The following is a 14,713-nucleotide window of genomic DNA, read 5'->3' on the forward strand; positions in this document are numbered from 1 at the left end:
GAGGGGAAACTGCCATAGGGTGCTATTGACAAGAGTAGTGCAGAAATGCTTGAGCTGAAAGTCAGGCAACCTTGCTGCTAACCTTGGCTCTCCTACTTGCTAGTTGTGTGGCTTTGCGCACATCACTGTGAGCCTTCCTTAGTTCATTTGTAAAATACAGTTCACTTATGTCAGCCTCTTGAGCCTCAAGCTACCACAGAGTAGTGCTTCTCAAACTCTAATGTGCGCTGGAATCACTGAGCATATTATGAAAGTGCACATCCTGATTCAGTTGGTCTGGGGTGGAAGCCTCAGAGTCACAAGCTCCCACGTGATGCTGATGCTGCTGGTCCCTGGCCCACACTTTGAGCAGCAAGCAAGCATAGACTACAGGAGTGGCTCAAGGGCTCTCACTGCTGGTGTGGATGGAAGGCCAGAGGCAAGATTTTAGTGATCACCTCCTCCCCAGCTTCAGCCGGAGCAGCTCGCCTTTGATTTGTCTTACATATTAGGGTTCCACCTAAGATTTTATTTGAGAAACAAAAGGAGTCATTTTGTTTACTTTTTTAAGAGCTTGACAGCCACTGAATTGCAGCCCTTTTGGGGGAATGGGATAATTTAACCTATTTTTATTATGGAAAATTTCAAACATACAACAAATTCAAAAGAAAAGTCTAACAAACTCGCAAGTACCCATTACCCAGATTCAACAAGTACCACAATTTGTCAGTCTCGTTTCATATCCAACTGATAGGAACTTAAAAAACCAGGGCACAGGCAGCTCTCATGTCTGGCCTTGGGCTCTGTTAAATGAGACTTCTACAGTGGCTGACTGGATATTCATTCATGCTTTAATGGGACTGAGTTTGGACAAGATTAACTGCAACATCTGAAGGACAGCTTCCCAGAATTAAACAGCCACCGTGTAGAGCAAAATGGCAAAGGATAAGACCACCAAGAAATGTCTTCAATTCGCCACATCCAATGTGTTTGCCATATTTGACCAAAGACAGAGTCAAGAGTTCAAAGAGGCCTCCAACATGATTGATCAGAACAGAGATGGTTTCATCAACGAGGAAAATTTGCGTGATATGCTTGCTTCACCAGGGACGAACCCAGCTGATACTCACCACGATGCCATGATGAATGAGGCCCCAGGGCCCGTAAATTTCATCTTGCTCCTCCTGGTGTTTGGTGAGAGCTTAAATAGTGCAGATCCAGAAGGTGTCATCAGAAATGCTCTTGCTTGCTTTGATGAAGAACCAATAGGCACCATTCAGGTGGATTATCCAAAACTGCTCAGATGACAATGGGAGATCAGTTCATAGACATGGAAGTAGATGAACTGTACAGAGGCAATTGACAAAAAGGGAAATTTTAATTTAATTGAGTTCACGTGCATTCTTAACCATGGCGCAAAAGACAAAGTAGACGTGGAAAGAACTTTAGCTAAAAACTCCCAATTACATAAAGATCGAAAGAAAAAAAAACTTCCAATTACTATGTCTTACTCTTTAAAAATTTTTTTTATTAGAGTATAGTTAATTTACAATGTTGTATTAGTTTCAGGTGTACAGCAAGTGATTCAGTTATATATATTATACATATAAATATATATATTCTTTTTCACATTCTTTTCCATTACAGTTTGTTACAAGATATTGATATAGTTCCCTGTGTTATAGAGTAGGGCCTTGTTTATCTATTTTATATGTAGTAGTTTGTCTTACTCTTTTTTTTAATTGAAGTATAGTTGATTTACAATATTATATGTTTCAGGATTTTTAAAGGTTACACTCCATTTACAGTTATAAAATAGTTTCTATATTCCTTGTATTGTACCATATATCCTTGTAGCTTATTTTATGTGTCTTACTTGTTAGTATTTCCCAGATACTTAACCCCACCCTCATAGAACCTGTTGAATGCGACTTAGTTTCACGGCTTCCCCCCATCCCACTGTTTTTGGAATATATTTATTCCGGAACTTTCTGCCACTTAACATTTGTATAATCAGACTGAAAATGGTGATCAGGTTGTCAATTGTATTGAAAAAGAGGTTGTGAATAAAAATCTACATGTGAACCTCCAGAAAAATATATCCATAACTCTGGTTTTGCTAGCTTTTTATATTTTTGGTATAATAAAAATATTTTGAAATAAAGATTATTCTGACTGAAATGGAATATAATGGCAGGTTAAACAAATGAGTGGTGGTTTGGAGATAGTTCTTTTTTCAGGTTTGCAATGTCACGTAATTCAGATTTCATGGTAAATTTGATTTTTCTCATATATGGGACAATGTCCTTCAAAACTCTTAAGTACACTTTAACATTAGTATGCACTAAAAACTAGTTGCCTTTTTTTATGCTTCTAAGTCAAGACGTTTAAACTATTGAATGACACGTGTAGAATGTATCTGAGAGAACATTAAACATTTTATTGGTCTAAGATTCTGAGAAGATGAGGCAAAGTTCCGCAGAATAGTTATGACTGAGCATTTACTGTGTCTGAGGCATTGCACATATACGATTTTCACTGAATCTTCCCAACAACCTTGTGAGATAGATATTTATTCTCCCTGTATTTCAAGTCCAGGAACCGAGCTCTGAGTAGCTGAGTACTTGATCAGAGTCACTCTTCATACATGAGAGTTGGAATTCCAACCTAGGGTACCTCACCACAGAGCTTACAGTGCTGGAACCACTATACTCTCTCTACGAAAACTCCCAAATTCCTAAAAAAACAAGACATTTCCATTACAACATAATTCTGTAGTCACTATTGAAATTTAAAATAATTGGGGTAACTGATTATTTGAATCGAATTTCAGAAAATTCTATCCCAGGTTTAAAAAAATACAGAAGACAAAAAACGATAAGCAATACCACTGTCTGTTTGAAGGCAGCTCGTGTAGTGTAGACTCTAGGGAAGGGGAAGCACTGAAAAACATGGAGACAAGGCTGCTAGGAGCTCATTTTAAATTCTCAAGGCCCAGCAATTTGAGAAAGAGGAGAGAACAATTTTAAAAAGGAAAGAAATCCATTGAAAAAACGTTTCTCAACATTGTTCAACACCTATTCCCTCTCCTAAAAGTGTACTTTATCTCCTTAAAATCAATGCATTTACATACTGTTTAATATTAGTGCTTTATAGCTTGGTGCAGTAGGCAGATCTTTGTTGACCTGTTATCACTTAAATTTTTTTTCTTGGCTTCTTTTCCCCACAGAAATAGAAAACAAACTTATCGCTACCAAATGGGAGAGGGAAGGGAGCAGGAGTAAATTAGGAGTATGGGATTAACAAAGTACTATACACAAAATAGATAAGCCGCAGGGACTTACTGTATAACACAGGGAACAATATTCAATATCTGGTAATAACCTATAATGGAAAAGAATCTGCAAAAAAACAAAACAAAACACAAAACCCTGAAACTAACACAGTTGAAACTAACACAATATTGAAAATCAACTCTACTTCAATAAAAAAAAAAATGAGGGAGCAGTTCGACCATGGTGGTCTAGTACAGTGCTTTGAAGTTCATAAGCACTTTCTCATTCATTACCTAATCCTCACAGCCCACAAAGTAAGTAGAGCATAAGTTGAGTTGAAGTTTTGGAAAGTCAAAGCACTTATCTAAGGTTTCTCAAGTACAAGAGTCCACATGCGGCTCCCTTTTCTACTTACAAGCTTAAAGTCACAGTGACGTGTCACAAAACCAGGTGGAGAATCCCTCTATGTTTAAGGAAAGGGGATAAGATGGTAGGATTATCTTGATCACCATTAAACAAGTATTTCTCAGGCATTGTTTGAGTGTTGGGGACAGCTGGGGGCAGGACAGACAAGGACGCTGCCCTCTTGGGATTCACACTCTCTAGTGAGAGCCAGATGATCAATGTCATCTCAAATAAGACCTGTGGGACAAAGGACTGGGCATGTGCAGCAGAGGGTGGTCAGGAAGGGCCTCTTTGAGATGTCATGTTAAGCTGAGGTCTCAATGACAAGAAAGAGGTCTCATGAGATGATCGAGGTTTGAAAGGGACAGATCCTCCCAAGGCACTTGTGGCAGGAGCATTGGGGGAGCACGAGAGAACACGAGGATGGTGTTTGCTGCGTAGTTTAAGTGTGGAATCCTAAGGCTTTAGGCAGGGAAGAGACATGATTCATGTTTAAAAAAACTCAACCTTGCTGCTCTGTAGAGGGGCAAGATGCTTCCAGGTAGAAGGCTGTCACCATCATCCAGGCAAGACATGGGGACAGCTTGGACTCGGGAATTGGTTGAGGAGGTGGCTATAAAAAGCCTCTCCTTGTCTGACCTATTTCCTCCCCTCCAACTACCATCTTTCTGGCATAATTTTAACTTCATTTATTCTATTGCTCTGCTTGGAGCCAGATTCAAAAGATTGGGCGGGGGGGGGGGGCAGTGCGGGGGTAATCTTTCAAGATTAAAAACAAAACAAAACAAACTTGGTTGTTTCTTGAATGCCTTATGTTCATCTGACACAAGCTGCTCTGTTTCATCTATATTGTCTACAAAGAACATTGTAGAATCCAATACTATAAGGCACCTAGGTCAGAACCTTGTTCCTCTTCAAGGGCCAATAAATATTATTAGCGATAATGATGCAATCAAACCTTTTTGTTTGTTTTTCTGTTTGGTTGATTTGTTTGTTGCCTTTTGTTTAAAGCAACAACAAAGGAACATGAAGACTATCTTTGGTTCAACAAGCTCCAGAACCTCACTGGCTGGACTGAACGGACAAGCGGGGAATAAGTGGGCCCAGTTTGGAGCATCCACAGGAAGAAGGGACAGGAAACTGCACGAAGCATTGCAAGGCCTGCTTCTCCCTGCCAAGGCGAAGTCACAGGAAGGACGGAGTGGGGACAGGAATGTGGCCGGGCTCTTGTCCTTCACTTGTTCTCCCAGAGGCACTGGCAAGGAGAGACAGGGCTAAGAGGCTGCGGGAGGCCAAAGGTTCAGGTGAACTCAGCCTCTGGACATTTCCAGCAAAGCTGTGAACCAGCAGAGGAAGGTCGTGAGCTTCAGGGAGGCTCACTGCGGATTTCAGCTGTAGTCCAGCCATCAAAGTCATAGGGTGGCTTTGTCTTTTCCAAATCCGGGGAAATATTGATAGATAGAATCCCCTCCGTTTCCTGTTTTCTTTTTCCCCTTTGGAGCTCGGCTACCCCCTCTGTGCAGCTGAGGGCCAGCAGACGAGAACGGGGTGAACGCGGGGCTGACCAGGCGGAAAGAGTGCATTGGTTCAGGGAGGTGCGCGGTGCGGGCGCCCCCGCGGCCGGGTTCCCAAGGCAGCCGCCATTCACCCAGCCAGTCCCAAGAGCCAAGCCCTTCCCCATGCTCGCGGCCGCATTGGACCCCGCGACAGCCGCCAGATGGGTGCTGCCCACGCCAATTTGACCAGTCACGAAGCTGCGGCTCAGAGAGGCCAGTGTCATCCCGCTGCCCTGATTAAGTGGTAGAGCTGCTGTGTCTAACGACAGAGTTTGTGCTCTCGACCCCGACGCAGTGCTGCCTTTTGACGTTCTGATTCTGAGCGGCTGGTCTGATTCAGGCTGATCACTAACACAGACGAGTCCTTGTGTACAGACCGCTTCCACGTGTCAGCCACCGTGCTCAGTGTTCACTGATGGATGTGCGTTAGTTCACCGTTTCCTCAGAGAACCTCGGAATTACTCATCATCTCGCAGGTGAAGGAAGCGAGGCGCAGAGAGCCTGAAGGACCTGGCCATCCGGCTGGTAACCTGAAGGGCTTCGAACCCAGCTGGTTTCGCCTCCCAAGCCTGATCCAACCGCCGTGCGCCTGGTTTAAAGATGGGCCTACACATGTCCAGTACTGATGGTGTTCTGAAAAGTCCTTGGTGACTTACTGGGATGCCCTGCTACCCGGCTGCATCTGCAAATCTTGCAGCTTGCATAGAAATAGGAAGCACATAATCAGCTCATAGGTTCTTATTTGCTCAAGATCTTGCACCTCGTATAACTCGAAAACCTGCATGTCTCATCCTCATGGTTTGTTCATTTACAGAAAGCGAATTCTGCCCAAGCTGGGTGAATACTCCACGCCCCAGCGCGAGGCTGGCCGGCGTTAATGGAGCATCGCCATCTCCTGGTGGATTCCTTGAACTACATCAGAAACCGCTGGAGGGTGTTGTGTTGCCAAGGCCTTCAGCGACAGGAACAGTCACCTGTGCACGCCAGTTTTGATAAGGGGAAGAGAAGGAAGAGAAGAGAGGTCTTAGGGTATAGGGAAGGGAGTGGGGAGAGTGGTTGTCAATGTGAGGTTGTAGAGCCTCTGCTTTAGCCATTTCGCTGTGATCCCCAGGGTGATAGAATCTGACTTTTTATTAAAATTGACATCAGAGAAAGGGAACCCAACAGTGCAACATTGAGCCGCAGGAATTCCCAGGTGGCATGTATTGTGGTTTTGGCTCATATGTATGTCATGATATCGAGTTAATGTTTGTATATGATGTGAGTTAAGTTTTGCGTGCTGCAACAAATATCCCACATGCTGCAAGTAAGACCCAGAGCAGCCAAATAAATAAATAAATAAATAGATAGATATTTTTGTTTAAAGTCAAGTTTTGTTTTTAAAGATGTGTTTTTCCAATGTTTCCAGTACTTTGTTGAAAATATGATATTTTCTCCGTTGTATTGCCTTGACACCTCAGTCAAAAGGCAATTACAGTTGTGAGTATATTCTAAACTCTCTGTTCTGTTCCATTGATCTCTAAATCTATCTTTATGCCAAGATCACACTGCCTGGATTATTCTGTACTAAGTCTTGAAATGAGGTAGTGCAAATCCTGCATTTTTGTTCTTTTTCAAAAATGTTTGGCTGTCCTTAACCCTTTGCATTTCTATAGAAATTTTGGAATCACTTTGTCAATTTCTTTTAAAAGTACTACTGTGGTTTTATTGGGAATGCACTGAATCTATAGATCAGTTTGGTAGAGTTGACATCCAGCAACACTGTCTTCAAATCTGTAAGGTATATCACTCCATTTATTTATGTATTATTTAATTTCTTCTGTAGTTTTCAGTGTACAGGTCTTGCAGAACTTTTGTCAAATTTATCTCTAAGTACTTAATATTCCTGCAAAGAAGACGTATAAATGGCCACCAAGCAAATGAACAGATGCTCCACATCATTAGCTCTAGTGAAATGCAAATGAAAATTAGGAGATAGTACTTCACACATACTAGGAATGCCATAAATTTAAAAAAGAAAAATAACAACTCTTGGAGAGGATGTGGAACCATCGTACATTACTAAGTGGGACTGTACATGGTGCCACCTCTGTGTAAAACAGTTTGGTGGTTCCTCAATAAGTTAAACATAGAACTACCATGTGATCCAGCAAGTCCACTCCTAGATGTGGACCCCCAAAATTGAAATCAGGTGTTCAAACAAAACTTGTACTTGAATGTCCATAGTAGCACTATTCACATGGCCAAAAAGTGTAAACAATACAAATGTCCATCAACATATGAATGGATAAATAAAATATACATCCATACAATGGAATGCTATTCAGCCATAAAAAGGAACAAAGTACCGATACATGCAATACTGTGATTGAACTCCCAAAATCTTATGCTAAGTTAAAGAAGCCAGACATAAAATGTCACATATTGTATGATTCCATTTTTATAAAATATCCATAAAAAGCATATACATAGAGATAGAAAGCATATTTGTGTTTGCCTAGGGTAGGGAAGGAATGGAGACTGACCATTTAATGGGCATGGTGTTCTCATTTGGGGTGATGAAAATGTTCTAGAACTAAAGAATGGTGATGGTTGCACAACACTGTGAATGTACTTCATGCCACTGAATTCTATACTTTAAAATGGCAAAATTTTTATATGTATTTTGCCACAATAAAAGGCCCAATTGATCATAAATTTAAGGATGTTTCATAGTCTCTCGATCTGTTCCACTGATCTACACACCTATCTTTGCACGAGTACCACACTGTCTCAATTACTGTGGATTTATAAGTTTTGAAATAGGTATGGTAAATCCTTTAATTGTTTTCCTTTTTCAAAATGTTTTGGCTGTTAAAGGTAACATAAATGTATGGTCCACATACATTTTAAGACCAGCTTGTCAATTTCTACAGGAAAGTCAGCTGAGTTTTGATAGATATTGTGTTCAATCTACAGAAAAATTTGGAGAAGCTTGCCATATTGACAATATTGAGTCTCCCAATCCATGAACTGCCTCTATTTATCGAGTTCTTTAAATTTTTTCAGCAATGTTTTGTAATTCTTAGTAATTTTTAGTATGCAGGTCTTGTACGTATTTTATCAGATTTAACCCTAATTGTTTTATTCTTTTTTAAGGCTATTGTGAATCAAATTGTTTTCTTAATTTCGTTTTTGGAATTTTTGTTGCTAATATATACAAATACAATTGATATTTTTATGTTGATATTGTGTCTTGTGGCCTTGCTAAATTTGTCTTTCAGTTTAGTAGCTTTTATGTGTGTGTGCATCTCTTGGGATTTTCTCCATATAGGATCATCTGTGAATAAGTACAGTTTTATTTCTTCCCTTCCAATCAAGATGGCTTTATTTTGGTGGGGTTGGGGCTTATTCCACTAGCTAGAACCTCCAGTACAATGTGGAAGAGAAATGGCAAAAGTGGACACCCTGCATTGTTCCCAATAGGAGGGAAAATACTCATTCTTTCACTATTAAGTCTTAAGCACACTGAGGTTTCTGTAGACACTATTTGCCAGGATGAATTTCCTATCCCAAATTTGTTAAAAGTTTTTAAAATCATGAATGGGTGTTGGATTTCATCAAGTCCATCTTTTTAATCTATTGCAATGATCATGTGTTACTGTCACTTAGTGCATGACAGGCCAATAAATTGGAGACAGGTGTTGAGGCAAGGAATACAACTTTATTCAGAAAGCTGGCAGACTGAGAAGATAGCAGAGTAATGTCTCTAAACTAACCATCTTATCTGGCTTTGGAGGTCAGTTTCTTTTATATAATGGGGGGGTGGGGATGAGGAAGTAAAGTAAAAAGGCTGTAAGATTTGCAAATGTCCCCTGGAATGGCCAGCCTCAGGTTGGGGAGGGGATGTGTTAATTTCTTCTTTCTTGCAGCCATCCACATGTGCACAGGGTCAGGATGTTTCCTTGAACAAAGGCACTTTGGTTTAACATTCAGGCAGAAGGGCAGGGTTCCCTGAAGTAGGCCATTGTGTATAGACAGCATCATTTTAGTGAACAAAAGCAATGGGAGGCAAAGATTAAAGTAAAAGAGACAGATCCAACATGTAGTCAGATTTAGCTCTTTCCTGCTATATTACCCCTCTGTTCTATTAATATGGAGTATAACGTTAATTGGTTTTCTGATGTTAAACCAACTTTGCAATCCTGGGATAAATGCCACTTGGTCATGGTATATATGCCTCGGGTGTTTGGACCAGGCCTCCCTATTTCCCATTTACAGAGGATGTGATCCATGAGGCAGGAAAAAGAGAATCATAGTAATGGGGGTGTGGATCGCCCAGGTTCTTCTAGGGCTGCATCTCTGATCAAAAAGCCACATCTTCCATTCCCGGCTCCCATCCTCCCAAGGACTCCACAGACCAGCCCCTCATCCCCTGAAGCACACACAGGGCATGGACCCCAGTCTATTTCCTTACAGCCACTATATTGGTGCCCTCACCAATGATGGGAGGAGCTAGAATGTCCCCGCTCACCTCCTCTTAGTGATCATAGGAGCCTGTCCACCGCACCATCATTGGCTGGAGGGCAGCAGAGGTGGGCCCTGTGCATTGCACACCCAATGGGATTCGAGCATGCGGCCCGTGTCGCCTCCTAGGGTGGCAGCAGGGTCCACTAGGGGCACAGAGGCTGAGGACTGACAGCAGGAGCCTCAGGCCCTGAGAGGTTACTGTGGCCAGAGGCCCTGAGAGGTGACTGTGACCAGAGGGTATCCGCGAGGCAGCAGCTTTGACAGAAGCAGACCTCATGCTTCCTCCTGTGTGGCATGTGCCCAGGCCTCGGTGACCACACTTAGGCCTCTGACCAGGGCGGTGCCCATCTTCCATAGAAGGGGGGAACCCTCAGAGAGAGAGGGTACTCAGGCAGCAGTGCTCCCGCCAGGTATCCTCTCGTTTCCCTGTCCCCCATGCAAAGACCCTACCCAGAGGGGCTCCACCACCCCTGTTCTGACAGCAGAACTGGCTCCATCTTGTGTGCGTTGGTCCCAAGGGGAGAAGGTGGGGGCAGAGAAGGCCCGTGGGGGCACTTCCCAGACCCTGCATTTCCCCAGCTGCTCCTGTAGCAGATGCCTTCCCAGATTTCCCGTGCAGTGCATCGCCCTGAGTTGAGGGTGAATTTGATTTTGTTTCACAAATGCCCATGTATTAGATGCCAAGTGGATGAATCATGTATCTGTTCCCAGTCGGAGGGCAGAGATCGCATTTAACTTGCTCTCCTTTGTGCCCTAAAAACCTGCCCCAGCGTCTGGCACTGAGGGGATGACTCGGGGGACACTGAGAAGGTGTCATTTTGTTGGTGGGAATCTATTAAACTGAGAAGGTTTATTAGGGAAAATGACATCGGTGCTCTGATTGCATTAATCCTATTGTTTGTTGAGTATTTGTCTGTGCCCAGGCAGGAGAAGGAAGTGAGCACCCGACTTCACCTCAAACACAGGCAGGCTGGCCTCAGCACCACCACAGCTCCCGTACCTCTAGGTTCTAGACTTTAAAAACAGAACTACCATATGATCCAGCAATTCCACTTCTGGGCATATGTTTAAAGAAAATGAAAACAGGATATTGAAAATATATCTGAACTCCCATGCTTATTGCAGCATTATTCACAATTGCCAAGATATGGAAACAATCTAAGTATCCATCAATGGATGAATGGACAAAGAAGATGTGAGATGCACGTGTGTGTGCATACACACACACACACACAGGAATACTATTCAGCTGTGAAAAAGAAGGAAATCCTTCCATTTGTGACAACATGGATGGACTTTAAGGGCATTATGCTAAGTTAGACAAGAATAATAGAGAAAGACAAATACTATATGATATTACATTATGTGGAATCTAAAAAAACCAAACCCATAAAAACAGAGTAGAACCATGGTTAGCAGGGGTTGGGAGGTTGGGGAATTGGGGAGATGTTGTTTCAGGATACAAACTTGCAACCAGTAGGTGAAAAAGTTCTGGAGATCTAATGCACAGCATAGTGATTATAGTCAACAACACTGTATCATAAACTTCAAAGTTGCTAAGAGACTAGATCTTAATTATTCTTACTACAAAATAGAAACGATAATTATGTGATGTGATGGAGGTGTCAGCTACCACTACAGTGGTAATCTAATTATAACATATAAATGTATCAAAGCAACAGGTTGTACACTTTAAAGGTAGACGATTTACAGGTCAATTATATCTCAATAAAAAATTACTCCCTACAGTTAAAAACTACAATGGCTAATGGACATACAAAAACAATTATCTTGATATGTATTCAAAGGCATGCAAAATAAAATTACCACAATAAATTATTTGGCTTATCTAATTGAGAGATTTAAAACCTGTCATGAGACTTCCGTACAGGTAAAGGGGAAGAGAAGAAAGAAGGGATCCTCGCCTTTACCCCAAGACAATTGGAGACTGTATTTAATTCTAGCCATGAGTTGGGGATGATGGGAAAGGAAGAGTTTTAGGGAAATGATGAGTTAACTGAAAGATTATACGCATCTTGAGAAGAGAGAAATGCATCCAGCTTGAGGCAGGAAAGGCAGTAACAAATTTTAAAACCTGTTGTGATCCAGAACTGCCACCCTTATCTCAAAACAGTCTCCCTCCTGAGTGGAATGAGCAGAGTAGCTCGGCACCACTGCTCCGGAGGGTGTCAAACCCCTAAGACATGCATACCCTTTGGCCCACTTGCAGGAGTGTCTGCTGAGACAGTGACCGTGGCTGTGCCACGGCATTTATCCACAATGACATCTGTCACCGCATCATTGATAAAAACAACAAGAGCAAATGAAACCCAGTAACAACCCCAAATCCAACCCCCCAAACAAAAAACAACAAAGGAAAACAACTGAGAGGCAGTGGGAAATACATGATGAAAGCTTCATACCAGAGATGCTGTGTGGTTTTAGAGGCAGAGCATACTTAATCACACGGCAAGACAAGCAGGAAGAGTTTATATCCTAAAGTGAAAAAAGTCATATGTTCCTAATTTTATATACATAAGGACATGAATGCAAAGTGAAAATTCATCCGAAATCAAAACTCTATATTCATTAAGCTGCGATATCTGTTTCTTTGTGACAGACAAAACAGACATCTGAAACTTGGCAGTTTCCCTCGGGGTGGGGTGGGCTGGGACGCTGTACGCCGTTTGCATCTCTCCTGTTCTGACTGTAGAGGCTCTAGTCCTCCTGGAACTGGTTGCTCTTTTGCCCTCCCTGGACTCAGTTGCTTGGATCCCAGTCAGCCTCCAGAGGTGGGAGGTTCGGGAGAAGACAGGTGCCCACCTCAGCGTGGCCCCAGCTGCCCCCACTGGGGAGCTCCATGTTGATAACACTCCCAGCTCTGCCCCAGGCCCTGGATTTCTAACCTGTCCGCTGGTGCCTACCCAGAAAGACCAGGGTCGCCTTCAGCCTGTGCCCTTCCACCACCTCTCCAGCCTAATTCCCTGCCCCTCCAGGGGGCACTGGGGCCTCGGGAAAGGAGCTTCTGCTTGGGGTTCTAGTTCAGACTGGGCTCCAAGCCTCAGCGTCCCCCCAAAATGGGGATAACGGTGGTGCTGGTATGCAAACTGGTCCTGTACACAGAAAGCAAAGAGAGACCTAGAAAGAGGCAGAACGCTCCAGATTGGGAAGGGGGCAGGGTTCAAAGACAAGTAGATCTCCGCAGCCGCCTGCCAGAATCTTAAAATGTTATAGGGAGGCCTTAACGGGATTCTGTCACATATTCAGGCCAGATGGTCTTACTCTCTCAAGGCTGCACCCTTGAAAGGGCTCTGGCTTTGGAAACAGTGGGCAGGACCTGCATTCCAAGGACACGGGAAGGGTGAGGAACCTCTGACTGCCCTGGGCCAGCTCTCAGGTCAACCTGCAGTGACATCCTCTCGGTGACCTCCTCCAACAGGTGGCCCGGGGATTACGCCGTGAGGGAAACAAGGCACCCAGCACTGTGCCTGCAGCTCAGCAGGCTCTCATCAGCTGTCGGTTCGTTTCCGTTCCTCATGGTGACAGGGCTGCTCCAGCTGAGACCTGAGGACACTTGTTAAAGAGACATCATCACACTGAAGGCCCACAGCACCCTGAAGGCTCCCTCCTGAAAACGCACGAGTGCTCGTGGCTGGCCTGGGGCCCTGCCGCTGTCAGTGGAGGAGCTGGGCTCAGGGTTCAGGTCTCTGGTCTCCTAGGTGCCCCTCTTAACCAGAGCACAACGTACCAGCCTGCCTTCCTCCCTGCAGGGAAACGTGGTCCTCCCTCATCATGGTGCCTCGGCCCCCGGGCATTGCATCGTCCTCTCCCATCTGCTTGTGCCAGGCTACCTGGTCCCTGAAGCGGGTGTGGGACCATCAGGGACTGAACAGAACCATCCGGACAAAGGGGCAGGAAGCTCGGGGCTCTGACAGGGACAGGGTCCACCCCTCCCTCCTGTGGTGGCAGATGGTGGAAGGGGCCCTCTTGTCAAGATGCTTTCACCCCTGGGGAACTCTTGGCAACAGGTGTCTTACCCCAGGCTGTGTTTCTCGTGTGGCCACACCAGGAGTCCTCAGGACACCTCTCTCCTGGGTCCTGCGGGCCTTCCTTCCTCTGAGGCGGGTGCTGTGTTCCTCGGCAGGCCACCCTCCCCCTGCGGCAGCCTCAGAGCCCCCACCCCGGCTTCTCTGACAGGACAGCCTGGGTGTAAGGTGGGGGGACGGGACGCAGATTTCCAGTCCCGGAGGCGGATCTTCTCCAAAACTGGGTACTCCCTGGTGGCTGCCAGGGAGGCAAGGGGGACCTTGCCACCTGCTGCTGCAGAGGGGCCTCCGGGTGACACAAAAGGATCTGCAGACAGGCCATTTCACCTCACCTACCCCAGCCCACCCTCGGGGCTCAACTGAATTAAGCGCTTTCTAACATCAGGCTCTAAAATAAAGACTTAGTTGATTGGTTATTCAAATAAAGTTTTGTGAATGGGACAAACTGGGACACATTGCCACCTCTTAGGCCAGGCCTATGCAGCTGCCTTCTCCTCACGGGGGCAGTGGTCCAGGTCAGGTCGGCTCTCGGCTCTCGGAGCACCTTCTGAACAGGCCACTGTCCCCTGCTGCGGCCCCGCCCCCTTAGAGCCCTCAGGGTGCTCCCCTCCCCCAGCTCCTCACCACCGGCCCCTCTCTCCTCCAAGGCGGCACCACACCAGAAACGGGAGGCCTCCAGTTTCCATTTTATTGAACTCAAAGGACGTTTTTCTTAACTTAGACGGACAACAAGTTTTGACAACACCGGAAACGAGAACATGTCTCTGCCCAGACTGTGCTGACTGCTGCAGAGTTCATCACACACAGAAACGTGAACGTCGTCCTATTCACGTCGGTGTCCAAGCGCCGCTGTCTGAGAAACAGACTGCAGATAAATAAAGTGCAGCGAGAGCCTGTCAGGCAGCAAGGGCCCAGTGGGGGGACGAGGAAGAGGTGGGAAAGC

The 14,713-nt window shown here is 44.6% G+C and overlaps 1 protein-coding gene across 1 annotated transcript; it reads left to right on the forward strand.

Moving 5' to 3' along the window:
- The first annotated feature begins 914 nt into the window (after positions 1 to 914).
- On the forward strand, positions 915 to 1,286 carry LOC130842097 (myosin regulatory light chain RLC-A-like). The gene has a single exon (XM_057718756.1). It carries the CDS (start codon positions 915 to 917, stop codon positions 1,284 to 1,286), a length of 372 nt encoding a protein of 123 aa, XP_057574739.1.
- Positions 1,287 to 14,713: the final 13,427 nt, after the last annotated feature.

Source organism: Hippopotamus amphibius, chromosome X (genome assembly GCF_030028045.1).
Source record: "Hippopotamus amphibius kiboko isolate mHipAmp2 chromosome X, mHipAmp2.hap2, whole genome shotgun sequence".
Taxonomy (NCBI): Eukaryota; Metazoa; Chordata; class Mammalia; order Artiodactyla; family Hippopotamidae; genus Hippopotamus; species Hippopotamus amphibius.

Bases quoted from the DNA above. Each gene is read 5' to 3' on its own strand.
- LOC130842097 (XM_057718756.1), top strand. From the start codon at position 915: ATGGCAAAGGATAAGACCACCAAGAAATGTCTTCAATTCGCCACATCC.